The 15,007-nt window shown below is 46.3% G+C and overlaps 1 protein-coding gene across 1 annotated transcript in view; it reads left to right on the forward strand.

Moving 5' to 3' along the window:
* Positions 1-15,007, forward strand: part of sptbn5 (spectrin, beta, non-erythrocytic 5) — a 117,958-nt gene that overhangs the window by 63,491 nt on the left and 39,460 nt on the right. Inside the window, exons 47-58 of the mRNA XM_013274982.3 lie at positions 26-181; positions 1,229-1,417; positions 1,510-1,605; positions 1,943-2,064; positions 2,172-2,286; positions 2,790-2,903; positions 3,196-3,317; positions 4,425-4,587; positions 4,662-4,850; positions 5,388-5,465; positions 5,545-5,717; positions 5,813-5,903. Coding sequence (XP_013130436.1) covers positions 26-181; positions 1,229-1,417; positions 1,510-1,605; positions 1,943-2,064; positions 2,172-2,286; positions 2,790-2,903; positions 3,196-3,317; positions 4,425-4,587; positions 4,662-4,850; positions 5,388-5,465; positions 5,545-5,717; positions 5,813-5,903 — 1,608 coding nt within the window. The remainder of the gene's footprint in view (positions 1-25; positions 182-1,228; positions 1,418-1,509; positions 1,606-1,942; positions 2,065-2,171; positions 2,287-2,789; positions 2,904-3,195; positions 3,318-4,424; positions 4,588-4,661; positions 4,851-5,387; positions 5,466-5,544; positions 5,718-5,812; positions 5,904-15,007) is intronic.

Genomic DNA, 15,007 nt, shown 5'->3' on the forward strand with positions numbered 1-15,007 from the left:
ATCTGCTTCTGTTTCTGTGTGTCAGGCAGAGGAGTGGGTGTCTGAGCGGATGCAGAAGATGGCAGAGGACAGTAAAGCTGACCTCAGCAACCTGCAAACCAAGATGAAACTCCTGCAGAAACATCAAGTGTTTGAGGCTGAAATCCTGGCTCACCATGAGATCATCAGAAATGTACTTTTGGTAAGAACATCCCGAGGGCCAGCAGTAGGGCAAATTATTATGAAACCACAATAACAGAAAAGATTCAGCGGGAGTGAAAAGATCTGGGAGTGATCTACTAAAAATGTGCAAACATATTAGCAGATGCATGCCATGAAATAACCGCTACTTTATTGCAAAAAATCCACCATATGAACCTAGACTGGAGGTGCAGACATCCACGCGGTAATGAAACTGCTGCTCTTGTGCCACTTGCATAAATGTGTGTTTTCTGTGTGCTATGTCAGGCTGAGCGTATTTATTAAAGTGAAAGGAAGAAAACACACATGGCCAGATATGTACAAAAACAGGTGAATATGTAATGCAGCACATAAAGAAAATACAAAAAAAGCTATAAAAAATAAACGACACGAGAGCTGGTCATGTTGCATAGTTCTGTGTGTGCACACTGCTGAGTAAAGACACACACAATTAATATTTCCATGTAGCTAATAGTAAATCTGACTCCAAGTGTAAACAAGTGGAAAACATGTATAGCAGTAATGCCACTTAACTTTAGGTTTAGGATTGGTTTGATGTGATTGGACACAAAGAGGTTAGATGATAAGATGAGATGAAATGTTAATATGGATCTTTTCTTAAATTTAACTTTCAGAATTACCACTTACAGACATGATTTAGTGAACCTGTCAGTGTTGGTTAGATTGCGTCTTCAGCTTTGTGCCTTTGTGTCAAACATCTGCATGCAGCCTGCTTTGTTTAACGGGGCGATCGTGGCTCAAGAGTTGGGAGTTCGCCTTGTAATCGGAAGGTTGCCGGTTCGAGCCCCGGCTTGGACAGTCTCGGTCGTTGTGTCCTTGGGCAAGACACTTCTGGTGGTGGTCAGAGGGCCCAGTGGCGCCAGTGTCCGGCAGCCTCGCCTCTGTCACCCCCCCAGGGTGGCTGTGGCTACAATGTAGCTTGCCATCACCAGTGGGTGGATGACTGGTTGTGTAAAGCGCTTTGGGGTCCTTAGGGACTAGTAAAGTGCTATACAAATACAGGCCATTTACCATTCTTTGCTTCTAGGCTGGGGACGAACTTGTATCTCTTCACCTGAGGTCCAAAGAGGTAAAGAAGAGTGCAGCGACACTCGAGCTTCACTGGGAAGAGCTGAAGAAGGCTGTGGCCATCCGTGGAAAAGCTCTGGAAGATAACCGAGCCTTCCTGGAGTACCTCCAGAAGGTGGAGGAGGTGGAGGCCTGGATCAGACAAAAGGTAGAGCACAGATAACTGGACGGAAGGGCATTGTTGTTAACATGGGGACATTTGTTACTTTATGTCTGTCCTCTGTGACTTGTCTTTTTCAGGAGGTTATGATTAATGTTGGAGATGTTGGAAAGGACTATGAACATGGAGTCCAGCTGCTGAAGAAGCTCAGTGAGTTCAGGGGAAGTGAAGATAAGGTAAGTAAACTTATGTTGTGCCAACGTGAGCTGTGAGAAACTACAGCCATGCTAGGCTGCAGTGATAGTTACACAATACACAGAGCTCAGTGTTTGATCACTCAACCTTTTGATGGCAATAGTGAAGTCGGACAGGGCCTCTATATACCACAAACAGGGAGAAGGTGAAGAACACTGCTTTTAAATGCTTTGCTCTCTAGTGTTCTCCTCAAACAGGATATGAAGAGCTTAACATGACTAACATTACTAATTATTATAGAAGGAATAGCTCGAACTGACCACAAGCCACACTGTTTTAATATGTCTGAAAAGTGACAGCCAAATCTGTAATCTGTAGGACGTGACAGTGGATGATGCTCATATCAAAGCCATCAACAAACTGGCAGCCAAACTAGAAAAAAGACAGAGTGCTGAGGAACTGGTGACTGTGACACAGAGGAGGCAGCAGCTCAATGAAAGGTAACGTGTCTGAAGATCTTTCACTTCCACTCATGTCATCCAATGAACGCTGGAAACTACTTTCTGCGGCTTTCTCAATAATGCATGAAGTGGTTCATCTCCTCCAGGTGGAGCAAATTTCACGTCGATCTGAATAATTACAAGAACCAGCTCGAAGAAGCTCTGGTGGTCCACAATCTCATCAGAGAACTGGAGGAGATCAGAGACAGAGCTAATGAAAAGGTCAGGCACCTGTTTTTTTAACCTTGATGCTGCACTTCTAAAACACAAAATTATTAAAATGTTGGCACACTGTGAAAAATGTCAGTGAAAACATAATGCAGCGACTTACAAATCTCATAAACCCATACAGTATTCACAATGGAACATAAAAACAACATTTATCTGAAACTCCAGCAAATGGTCTCCTCAGCTGCCAGATGGACTGTAGTTAAAAGAAGACAGGATGCTGCACAGTGGTAAAAACTGCACAGTGGTAAACATTGCAATGCTCTAACTGTGTTGAAATGTTGGACCTGAGCTGATGTAGTCACTTTTAATCCTGTCCATCCTTTGTCACTCCCAGTCAAAATCTTGACATCTTTTCTATTTTTTATTGTGAATAAAATATGAGGTAATGAGATTTGCCAGTCATTGCATTCTGTTTTATTTACATTTGACCCAGCATTGCAACTTTTTTGGAACTTGGTTTGTATTTTGAAGAGGTTCCTCCTCGCTCTCTTTAGATGCTGCTGCTGCAGGATCAGGATTGTGGTTGCGATGTGGACAGTGTAGAAAACCTGATTAGACGCCATGAGGAAATAGAGAGAGAAGCTGGAGTTATCCAAGATAGAGCAAAGGTGAGGCACCCAAGGCTGGAACTGACACGTTCATTCTTGACTTTAGGAACTGTAACTGAAAAGCTTGCATGTAAGCTTGGTACCTGTTCATAAAGAAGGTCACACGTAGATGTTAAATAGATTAAAAACAAGACAAAAAAGCAAACCTTGACAGAAGGAATCAAAAACAGATGAATCTAATCTAGTTAAAACACACTTTCATCAAAAAACTAAATGCAGTTTTATAAGTCCAGCTCATTTGCCAAATTAACACCACCTCTATGACCAAAATGTCTTACTTCCATCTCATCAGTCTCTGGAAGAAGAATTGTTGGGTCATCTGAGCACTCAGTCAGTGATGAGCGACAAACTGAAGAACAAACAGAAAGAAGTCCAGAAGACTCTGAAAACTTTGGACAAGGAACTCAAACACAGGTAACTTTAATCTACTATTAGAAGCAACAGTGATTTCAATTATTTTAATTGCTGAAAGTTTTCAAAGGCCAGACCGTCTACAAATTAACAGTGAAATAACTATGGAGGCATCAATGAAGTTTGACAATGTTTTCTTTGCCATCTCTATAACGTGTCTAAAATCAAGCGGTCTGGCAACTTCCTTGAATTCCTCACAGGATTGTCACTCACCACTTTATCTAGGCTACCAAGCAGCTTTTGAATAATCTGTGTGATTGTTGTTGAGGGAAAGTGTGGTATTTCCAAAAACATGGAGTTGTAATCTGTGATTATCAGGTTGTGTTGATACTTACCCTCACATTGATCGATGGCAACCTTTTTCAGGGTTGTTCTGGGAGCAGATTGGATATTGAGTTTATTCTAGTTAGTTTAGATATGAGAGGTTCTTTTGGTTGACTTTTCAATTCATAGCACACAGGTAGAGCACGGTCTTTACCTGTGCTCGTCTTTCGGTGCAGCTCTGTGTTGGCAGCTGTTGTTTTATCGTTCCAACCATTTTGCTGGTGGGTGCAGGAATCCCCTCCAACACTAGCCACACAGCATGCCACATCCCTCTTAGTGTTAGCTAGAGGGCTGCATGACAGGTTGTCTGCAATGATAAGCGTTTTCCCTTTAGCATATTCTTGTACTGGATTCTCATGTCTAAAATCGTGGGAATGTGTTGCCACTGTAGTTGCACACTATTCTAGCTGTGGTATGTAATGAGAGGTACTGGACCAGCTGAAGCTTGGTCTGTCTAAACTGAGCTAGGCCATCGAGGTATCTGTCAAACCTTTTACAAGCCCACACACCTGCTAAAGGCTTTTTTCAGTTTGGCAGTAAAAGATCGTCCTCTTTGTCAAATTTAGTAGTGGTCCAAAATCTCACAATCCAGCCAGCCTTGTGAAAAGAAAAGCTTGATGGAGGATAAAACTTGGCCATGACTCGTGTCACCTTTCTCTCTGCAGCGTGTTAACCACTACACTTTTAGAGGCCCAACAGTGTTTTACATTAGTAATAAAAAATACTGATAGTGATCAGAAGAACTCCCTCAGGTAAAACTCAAGAAAAACTGTTGGTCTTTTACAGAAAGGAAAAGCTGCAGGAGGCTCACCAGTTGCAGCTTTTCAAGGCTAACCAGCGCCTCCTGCTGGAGTGGAGTCTCAAACAGAGCAGTGAGATGGCAGAAAAGGGACTTCCCAAGACCAGAACAGAGGCTGACCGGCTCATTGTGGAGCATCAGGACTGGAGGGTGAGCACCGTGGCTTACTTAAATTTTACTACCTTAATGAAGTAAATGCAAATTTTAAACTTTGCTGTTTTTAGACGGAGATTGACGCTCGTGCTGAACGCATCAACTCTGTCAAGGACTTTGGTCTGGGTCTCATCCGATCTGGTCACAGCTCTAAGTCAGAGATCCAAAAGGCTTTGAACCAGCTAGAGGAAGCTAAAGCTGGACTGGACCGAGCCTGGTTGAACCGTAACATAACCTTGGAGCAGGCCCGTACACTACAGGTGACACAGCAGCGGCCCCCAAAATAATCTAATATGACTTTTTGATTTGAATAATGGCTAATTAATATAGTCTCATTCATATTTATAAATATATTTGCAAAATTAATTTGCTGAATAAATGTCAGATTTAATTAAAATAAATATACTTCATGTATTGTAAGTTAACCTGGTCCTCTTAGCATTACACTGAATAATCCTTAATATAATTGATGAGATCAGGCAAGATTGGGCATGCTCAGGGTGGTATGGCCATGGTGGTGGCTGTAGCTCAGGAGGTAGAGCAGGTCACCTACTGATTGGAAGGCTAGTATTCGATCCCTGGCTCCTCCAGTCTGCATGCCAAGTATCCTTGGGCAAGATACTAACCCCAAATTGCTTTCCAGTGCATCCATCGGAGCTACTTTACATAACTGAAAAGTTTCAGCTACCTTAGGAAGGTGGATTTTGTGCCTTCTTGTAGTTAGACATGAGACAATTATGAGACACAGCTTTAGCAGTCAGATTAGCTTATGTTGAGCTCTTCTCTGTATCTTTCAGATCTTCCTGACCTCTGTAGAACAATGTGAGAGCTGGCTCAACAACAGTGAAGCATTCCTGTCCAATCAGGACCTCGGGGTATGGATGATTTGCTTCAGAATCATACATATATAGGAAAGTACTCTTATGCTGTGAAAGCAACCTATTCTGTTTGCAGAGCTCAGTGACAGAGGTAGAAACGCTGCAGAGGAAGCAGATTCAGTTTGAGGAAGCCCTGGAGGCTCAGGGAGACCAGCTGGACCAGGTGGAGAAGCTAGCCCAGGAGATGATCCAACAAAAGCACTATGATGCTGACAACATCAGAGCAAAGAGCAAAGCACTGACCACCAGGTAGTCATCAGACATCTCAGCCACACACTTTCCCATTAAAGCAAGTAGCTGGAAACAATGTTTTGTCTATCTGATCACCTGCTGTGTTTGCGCAGGCGGAGTCACTTGCAGCGGCAGAGCAGATCTCGTTGCAAAGCTCTGGATCAATCACTCCAGCTGCAGCAGTTCTTGTCCAGCAGCTACCAGGTAACTTTCTGAACTCTGCTGAAGCCTAATCTGTATTGTTCTTCAGGGGTCTGTAGCCCACAGTCGCAGCGACTGAAAGCCAACTACCAGCGCCTGTGCAGCCGCCTTGATGGGAAGTGTAAAACTCTAGAGAAGACTAACTCTGTGGAGGACGCTAACTCTGTGGAGGACGCTTCCTCTGGCAGGAGCTGTGTTTCAGCTTCATCCGTGATGTTGTCTTCATTAAACGTATTTTGTGAAGCATACCAGCGCTAACTAGCATACCAGCGCTAACTTACTAGCAACCAGCTAGCAGGTAGCAGGTAGCAGCCCAAGGAAAACGAATAGTTATGTCTATAACTTCTGTTCCCTGAAGGAGAGGAACGAGGTACAACACATAAGTATGGGATATCACGCCCTCGCGTGTCCTGGCTGAAGAAACCTTTATTCACGCCTTTAAGGCAGATGACGTGTGATGACACGCGCACGGCCCCGCCTGCACATATAGCCGCTGTCATCACAATCATCCCTCAGTTCGATAGCCGCTCTTCACCGAGCCAAACTGCTCAGTGGGGCCACCTTGTGTTGTACCTCGTTCCTCTCCTTCAGGGAACAGAAGTTATAGACATAACTATTCGTTCCCTTTCAGTCGATTCACTCGGTACAACACATAAGTATGGGACATATATACACGCCCCGCAGAGCAGCCACCGAACCGGAATCGGGCCACCACTTCCTTAGTGAGTGGTAGACCCAGCAGAAAGGACAATATGAGCCACCGAAGGGGCTGTAACGTCCAACCGATAAAACTGCACAAAAGTGTGCGGTGATGCCCAACTAGCTGCCGCACAAATATCAGCTACAGGCACCCCTTTAAAAAGAGCCCATGAGGTTGCCATCCCCCTGGTGGAATGAGCTCTCACCCCGTGGGGCAAAGCAAGACCTCTGGTGCCATATGCCAGTGAGATAGCTTCTATAATCCAGTGGGACAGCCTCTGTTTGGACAGAGATCTACCTCTATTTGGATTGGCGAAGCAGACAATCAGCTGGTCACATAAACGCACATTCTGAGTGCGCTCAATGTAGGTGTGTAGCACACGCACTGGACAAAGAGAATGCATCCTCCTCTGCTCCTCAGATGCAAAAAGAGGGGAGCAAAAGCTCAGAAACTCAAACTCCATTGAGCTATAAGATGCAGGCATGATCTTGGGAAAATAGGCAGCATTTGGACGCAATACGACCTTGTGGCCATCAGGAGAAAACTGTGTGCAGGCGGGATGCACGGACAGCGCATGAAGGTCACCCACTCGCTTTGCCGAAGCCAAAGCGAGAAGTAATGCAGTCTTATATGAAAGAAATTTCATATCCACAGACTCGATGGGTTCAAACGGGGGGCTACAAAGGGCCTCCAGCACCAAAGACAAGTCCCAAGCAGGGACACTGGACTTAAGCACGGGTCTCAGCCGGCGAACCCCTTTCAGAAAACGTATGGCGAGGGGATGTGCACCTGGTGTCACCCCGTCAAAGCCAATATGACAAGCAGATATAGCTGCTAAATAAACCTTAATTGTCGAAAATGAAAGGCCCTTATCCAGCAGCTCCTGCAGGAATGTCAAAACATCCACAATAGAGCACTGAAATGGGAGAGTGTGGCGGTCCTGGCACCATTGCTCGAAGGCTTGCCATTTGTAAGCGTACAAGCCTCTAGTAGATGAGGCCCTAGCGCTCTGAATCGTCGCTATCACACTAGGTGGCAAACCCTTAGCAATCAAGTTTAGCCTCTCAGCAGGTAAGCATGAAGGCGCCACAGATCTGGGCGCGGATGAAACACTTCTCCCGCCTGAGAGAGGAGATCCCTGCGGAGTGGAAGCTGCCAAGGACTCGCTGCTAGCAGGCTGATTATCTCTGCATACCACGACCTTGTGGGCCACCAAGGGGCCACTAGAATCAGAGAGAGGGAATGCCGACGCACTCTCTCTAGAACTGGAGATATCATTTCCACTGGGGGAAATGCATACAGGAGCACGTCTGGCCATTGGTGCGCTAGCGCGTCCAAGCCCAAGGGTGCATCGTGGTCGATTATGGAGAAGAACAGGGGGCAATGAGTATTTACCCTGGAAGCAAAAAGATCTATTTGCACCTTGCCAAGTAGATCCCAAATCTGAGCCACTATTAAAGGGTGTAACCTCCATTCTCTCACCAGAGGACCCCCCCGGAGAGAAGGTCCGGCCCCAGGTTCAGGTGGCCCGGGACATGGGTGGCTCTCAGAGACAGAAAATGAACACTGCACCATAACAGCAGAGAGCGAGACAGCTTCAACAGGGGAAGAGAGCGTGTTCCTCCCTGCCTGTTTATGTAAGACACCACTGTTGAATTGTCCGTCCTGACTAAGACATGCTGGCCCTCCAGGACTGGACGGCAATGCTTTAGAGCTAAGAACACTGCTAACAGCTCTAAGTGGTTGATGTGCAGCTGGCGCTGAGCTGCGGACCAGATCCCTCTCACTGATGCACCCTTGCACAGCGCTCCCCACCCTCTTAGGGAAGCATCTGTGGACACCACCTTGCGAAACAACACTCTCCCAATCCGAGAGCCCTGATGCAGCAGCCTGGGCTCCCTCCAAGGACGGAGAGCTAGCATGCAAGACGCGGTTACCGGCAGCCTCCTCCGGAGGTGACGCGATGCACACAGGCGGTGAGAGAGAGTCCAGCGTTGAAACACTCTCATTTTTAACAATCCAAGTGTCACGATCTGAGGGGACAGACCGTGCGGTGGTGTGTGTGGTGGACCCAGGTGCGAACACAAGTGAGCAGACCGGAGCAAACTTAAACTGAAAGCGAGCCTTTATTGTGGCTGATGACAGGTCTCACAACAAAGCAGAAACAGCGTGACTAAACTGAACCTAAACTAAACTGGGAAACAGATACTGATAAACTAAGGAGACTCAGAAAACCATGGCGATGATTGTACAGACTGGCTGCGAGAACATGGAGGGTGGGAACACAGACGACGCGACACTGAACACAGCAAGACTGAGGACTAAATACACACATGAGGCGATCAGGGGAAGTGGAGACACATGAGAACACAGCTGACTAGAATGGAACATAATGACAATACAGGGGAGAGTAACACTAACTACAATGAACAAAGAACACCAGACTCTTCCAAAATAAAACAGGAAACACGCAGACATAGACATGGAAATGAAACATGGCATGAACTTAACATAACTGCATAGACATGAAACATGACACGTAGACACAGAACCAGGGAGACTGAGTACAGGGGAAGATGGCAGAAATAACTACAAGAACTTGACAACATAAGACACACAGACATAACACACATGAAGGGCAAGAGAGACTAAACACAAGGGTAATATAATTACAAATGAGCTGGAATAACTTAATGAACCTAAACAAACAATAAACATCCAAATAAACTAAAACTCAAAACACTGGGTCGCATGACCCAGGACCATGACACCAAATGGCACTACGGCAATCATAGATGCCATCATGCCCAACAAGCGTAATATCGTCTGGAAACGCAGTCTGCGTCCCAGCTGAAACTGAGCGAGGCAGCGATGAAACGCGGCCACTCTGTGCTCCGACAAACGTGCGCGGCTGGAAAGCGAGCATATTTCCAAACCGAGGAAAGAAATCTGCTGACTCGGGATTAGCGAGCTCTTTTGAAAGTTCACAGAGAACCCCAGTGTCTGAATGTGTGACAGAACCAGTGACAGCTGTGTCTCCGCCTGCTCTCTGGAGCAAGCTACAAGAGCCCAGTCGTCTAGGTAGGCTAAGATGCGGATGCCTCTTTCTCTGAGGGGCGCTAGCGCTGCTTCGGCACATTTCGTAAAGGTGCGAGGAGCGAGCGACAGCAGGACTGCATTACCTGCCTGACCTGGCTCATTCTGCCCGCAGGCTGAGCATTTGTGATTGTTTGAGAATAAACAACACTCTTTATTGATTGTAACATGGGAACATGTACATTCATACATTTTGTTGGAGGCACCTTTTCTGGGGCACAACAATGAAAAACAGCGGGAACACTTGATGTGGTCACCTGAACATTTAACACACCTGAACAGGGAGTTACCTGAGGCATTTTGTGTGCAGGGGTTTTGTGCTTGGGAGACTGTGTTAGGAAAGTGCAGCGCCTTCTGGGGCTGACAACCTGAACAGAACTTAAGCGGCACCTCTTGGGCGGCAACAGAGGGGTAAAAGCAGCGTCTCCCTGCTGCTGGACCCCTTCTCCACTGGAAACCACAGCTAGGAGGGCTGAGGCTTCTTCCTCCTGGGCGTCGGGTCCCGCCGGGGGCCCGAGGGTGGGCCTCTGCTCCAGGCCGACTGGCGTGGAGCTCGGGCCGGAGGATGTGCTCTCGCTGGCGGCGCACCCATTTCAGCAGTGGGCGCCAGTCTCTTGCCAGTCGGCAGAGGAGCGGCGGGCCTGTGAGAGCTAGCTGCGGGCTTGGGCTTCAGCTGACATCTGGGGATGATGTCGCGCAGAGCTTCCGTCTGCTTCTTCCTCAGATCGAATCTAGCCTGAATGGCTTCAAGTGAATGTCCGAATAACCCAGCCGCAGACACTGGTGCGTCCAGATATACAGCTCTGTCCCTATCCGGGACGTCAGAGAGGGTCAGCCACAGGTGCCTCTGCGCCACTACTGTCGAAGCCATCCCTCTGCCCAGGGAGAGCGCTGCACAGCGAGACGCACGGAGGATGTAATCTGTGGCGACTCTGACCTCGTTAAGAAGAGGTGCCAAAGGGCTGTCATCAGGAACCAGCGATCCGAGCTCCGCCAGGCACATTGCCTGGTACGTCTGGAGCATGGTGACGGAGCTCATGGCGTGAGCAGTGCCGGCCTGAGCCTGATAAATCTTCTCCAGCTGCGAAGCAGAGAATCTGCAGTGCTTGGACGGCAGAGTTGCGGGGCCGCCGACACCATGGTTATGGGACGGGGCCAGATAAGCAGCCAGAGACGGCTCCATAGGGGGTGGGTTAGCTAAGCCAGCCCCCTCGACGCCGTCCAACTCCATGTACTGTCCATAGCCGGGCACAGTGACGCGGGTAGACAGAGGTTTGTCCCATGATGCTGTTAGCTCGCAGAGAAAGTCTGGTAACATGGGGAGGCAGTTTTTTTGCCGTGCGACAGCCGAGCGTCCCAGCACTTTTTCCACAAACGTCACCCGTCTTTCCAGGGTCGAGCGCCGGAGCTGGCGACAAAACGCACAGGCTTCGGGCTCCGTCAACGCTCTCCTAGCGTGGACGATCCCCAGGCAGACAGGGCAGGCATCGTGCTGGTCGCTGTCGTGCAAACAGAAACCACATCCCTGAGGACAGGGGCGAACTGAAGATTTCTGCTTTGCTCGCTTCGGTTTGGAGTCCATTCCAAAATGCAAAGCGAAACGCTGCACAGGAAAAACTTGAAATTAGCGCTCCGCGGGCAGCCTACACACCAACTGGGCGGTGGAGGCTAACACCAACAGGGGCAGTTAAGCTAAGTTCAAGTCGGCAGACAACGGAGCTAACTAGCAGCAGCTAGCTAGCCCAACTCAGCAGAGGTGTTCTCAGCGAGGTGAAGAGCGTAAGAACTGAGGGATGACTGTGATGACAGCGGCTATATGTGCAGGCAGGGCCGTGCGCGTGTCATCACACGTCATCTGCCTTAAAGGCGTGAATAAAGGTTTCTTCAGCCAGGACACGCGAGGGCGTGATATCCCATACTTATGTGTTGTACCGAGTGAATTGACTGAAAGGGAACACCACCTCGCAACAACTGTTGAGACTCCCATAAGTTAAATCGCAGTGACGCAAGGTGAAGTATGCCACCCAAGAAAGGCCCAACACCAGAGGAGGTCGAGGACATTAAAACCTTCCTCGGAGCGCTGTGCGGAGACGTGGCCGCAGTCAGGGCGCAGCAGGAGCTGCTTCTGGGGCTAATGGAGGAGGTAAAACAGCTACGCCTCCAAAATGCCGAGAAGGATAGACGGATCATGGATCTCGAGCGGCGGGTGGATGAGCTGGAGCAGTACGCCCGTACGAACGACGTGGTCATCAGCGGTATTAAAATCAAGCCATGCTCGTACGCGCGCGCGGTGGCCGGGAACGTCGGGGAGCCCAGCGACGAGGAGACCCGCTCGGTGGAGCAACAGGTGGCGTCCTTCCTCCAAAGCAAGGGGATAGAGATGGACCTGGAGCACAGACCGCCGGCCGTCATTATGAGATTCGTCAATCGGAAGAACAAGGTCACACTGCTGAAACAAGGACGCAAACTGAAAGGCACGGACGTTTTCATTAATGAGCATCTGACACGAAAAAACGCAGATATCGCGAGGAAGGCAAGGCAACTGAAGAAGAACGGTAAAATACAACATACATGGGTAACAAACTGCAAGATTTTCATTAAGCTAAACGGGACACCAGAAGAGGCAAAAGTACTGATAGTGAGGAACATGGAGTATCTGGACAAGTACAACTGACACCAATGTATCGAGGTAATATATAACTCTAATGACAATCAAAATGGCAGCACGGTGGCACGGTGGTTAGCACTGTTGCCGCACAGCAAGAAGGTCCTGAGTTCAATTCCACCATCAGGCCAGGGTCTTTCTGTGTGTTCTCCCCGTGTTTGCGTGGGTTCCCTCCGGGTACTCCGGCTTCCTCCCACCGTCCAAAGACATGCAGTTTGAGGGGATAGGTTAATTGGATAATCCAAATTGTCACTAGGTGTGAATGTGTGAGTGAATGTGAGCGTGAATGGTTGTTCTGTCCCTGTGTGTTGGCCCTGCGACAGACTGGCGACCTGTCCAGGGTGTACCCCGCCTCTCGCCCTATGACAGGTGGGATAGGCTCCAGCGCCCCCCGTGACCCTGGAAAGGATAAGTGGAAGCGAATGGATGGATGGATGGATGGATGGACAATCAAAATGATAAATACACCAACATCTCTAATTACACCAGGAAATAACATGGACACGTTGAAATCAATTCTCCAACAGAAAGTAATTGATCTAGATTGTGAATATAAGGAGCATAATATAATAGACCCAGAAATAGATTCTGAAAGTCATTTTCTCTCTTCTTTTGTTAAAAATTGTAATTATTCCACACAGGAACAATATGAAAAAAAAAATCAACCTAGACGGGAAGCTCTCATTAATTCACTTTAACAGCAGAAGCATGTACTCTAATTTTGATTTCATTAAGGACTACTTGCAACAATTCTCTCGCCCCTTTAGTTTTATAGCCATTACTGAAACTTGGTTTAATGTCGATAAAGGAATAGATTTCTGTTTGAATGGATATGATTTAAAATACATGAATAGATTGAATAAGGCGGGCGGCGGGGTTGCTATATATGTTCATAACTCTATAAAATATAATGTTGTAACAACTATGTCTATGACTATTGATGGAATTTTGGAATGTTTGACTATTGAGATCATGAATGAAAAAAAGAGAAATGTTATAATAAGTTGCATATATTGGACACCCAGTTCAAGTATTGACACTTTTAATGAATGGATAGAAAAAATGTTTGCTTCGGTGAACCAAAAATTACTTTTCATCTGTGGTGATTTTAATATTGATTTGCTAAACCCAACAAGGTTAAAAGCCATTGACGACTTTACTGACACGATGTACAGCTTATCACTATATCCAACAATAACAAAGCCAAGCAGAATAATATCACATAGCGCCGCTATTATTGACAACATTTTTACTAATGTCATGGATTTCCAAATTAATAGTGGCCTGCTTGTCTGTGATATAACTGACCACTTACCAGTTTTTACTTTGTGTGACTGTGATTTAAAAAAAATAGATACCAAGATTACAATAGCAAAGCGAACAATAAATAAAGAAGTAGAGATGGACCAATCCGATATTACGTATCGGTATCGGTCCGATACTGACCTAAATTACTGGATCGGATATCGGCCAGAAATAAAAAAATGTAATCCGATCCATTAAATATCAAAAAAGCACCTCACAAAACTTGCGACACGGCGTAACTCTGCTCATAACCGTAGCATGTCGGAGCAGTATGCATCACGTGATAGAGCAGCTGTGTGTATTTGTAGCCTCGCTACCAAACCAGCATTTCATCTCTGAGGAAGTTATCCCAGAGAGAAGTAAAGCAAGTGTGTAAGTTCATCTCTGAATGTAGGTAAAGCATTCCCATGTTAAGCTTAACAACCGATATATGGAGCGACTGCCTCTCTCTCCCCCTCTCCTGCCGCTACTTCATGAAACTAATCAATGATCAGCTGATCGGCTTTTCTGTCGCGAGTCAGTCTCTCTTCTTTGTTTTTGGCCCACTTTGCACCAGAAAGAGGAAACCAGCGGCTGAACAACAGCAGCACGTTTAACCTTGATAAGCTGTCGTTAGAATTTATTTAATATTACTTTCTAAACCAGGATCCTTTTCTACGTAGCTGACGGCTGGTAACTGTGCAGGGGCGGATCTAGCAAAGTTTAGCCAGGGGGGCAGGTAAGGCAATAACAGGGAAAAGGGGGGCACAAAGACATACTTTTCTTTCTTATTCTCATTTAAAATGTCTAGCTTTTAATAAATAATTATCTGAATCTTACACCCAAAGTTTTAATCTGATGTAAAATGTATAGAAGTCCATTACTGTATATAGTAACTGTTAAGTCTAATATACCCTAGTAAGCTATACTACTTTTTCCTTTGGGAAAGTACCATCTGTGCGGTCTGCAATTCTGTTGAAGAAAGATGTTGAATCTATTTAATTATTCTTGAAAAATAATTTATTTCTGTGCATTTTTTTTTTCCACACTGCATCAAATTAAAGTTGATTACGTCGATTAAGCATCATGAGGTGGAGCGTGGGGGGTGGTTCCCTATTTTTTTTTGCTGGGAGTTTGCAACCCTATTAGTTAGGTTGCTTAATATTTCTGCTAAGTACTCTTTAAAATACCAGAATAGGAAGGATGGAGTAGGTTTAAGTTTATTAGATTGATCACTGTTGCTGAACTATGAAATATTTTGGGTGCAGTGTATTTTTTACATACAGGTATAACAGAATATCTTTTGTGTTGTTGTTTATTTAAACTTGAGTATGAACTTATACAAAATGCAGCAAGATATTT

Source organism: Oreochromis niloticus, linkage group LG19, assembly GCF_001858045.2.
Source record: "Oreochromis niloticus isolate F11D_XX linkage group LG19, O_niloticus_UMD_NMBU, whole genome shotgun sequence".
Lineage (NCBI taxonomy): Eukaryota > Metazoa > Chordata > Actinopteri > Cichliformes > Cichlidae > Oreochromis > Oreochromis niloticus.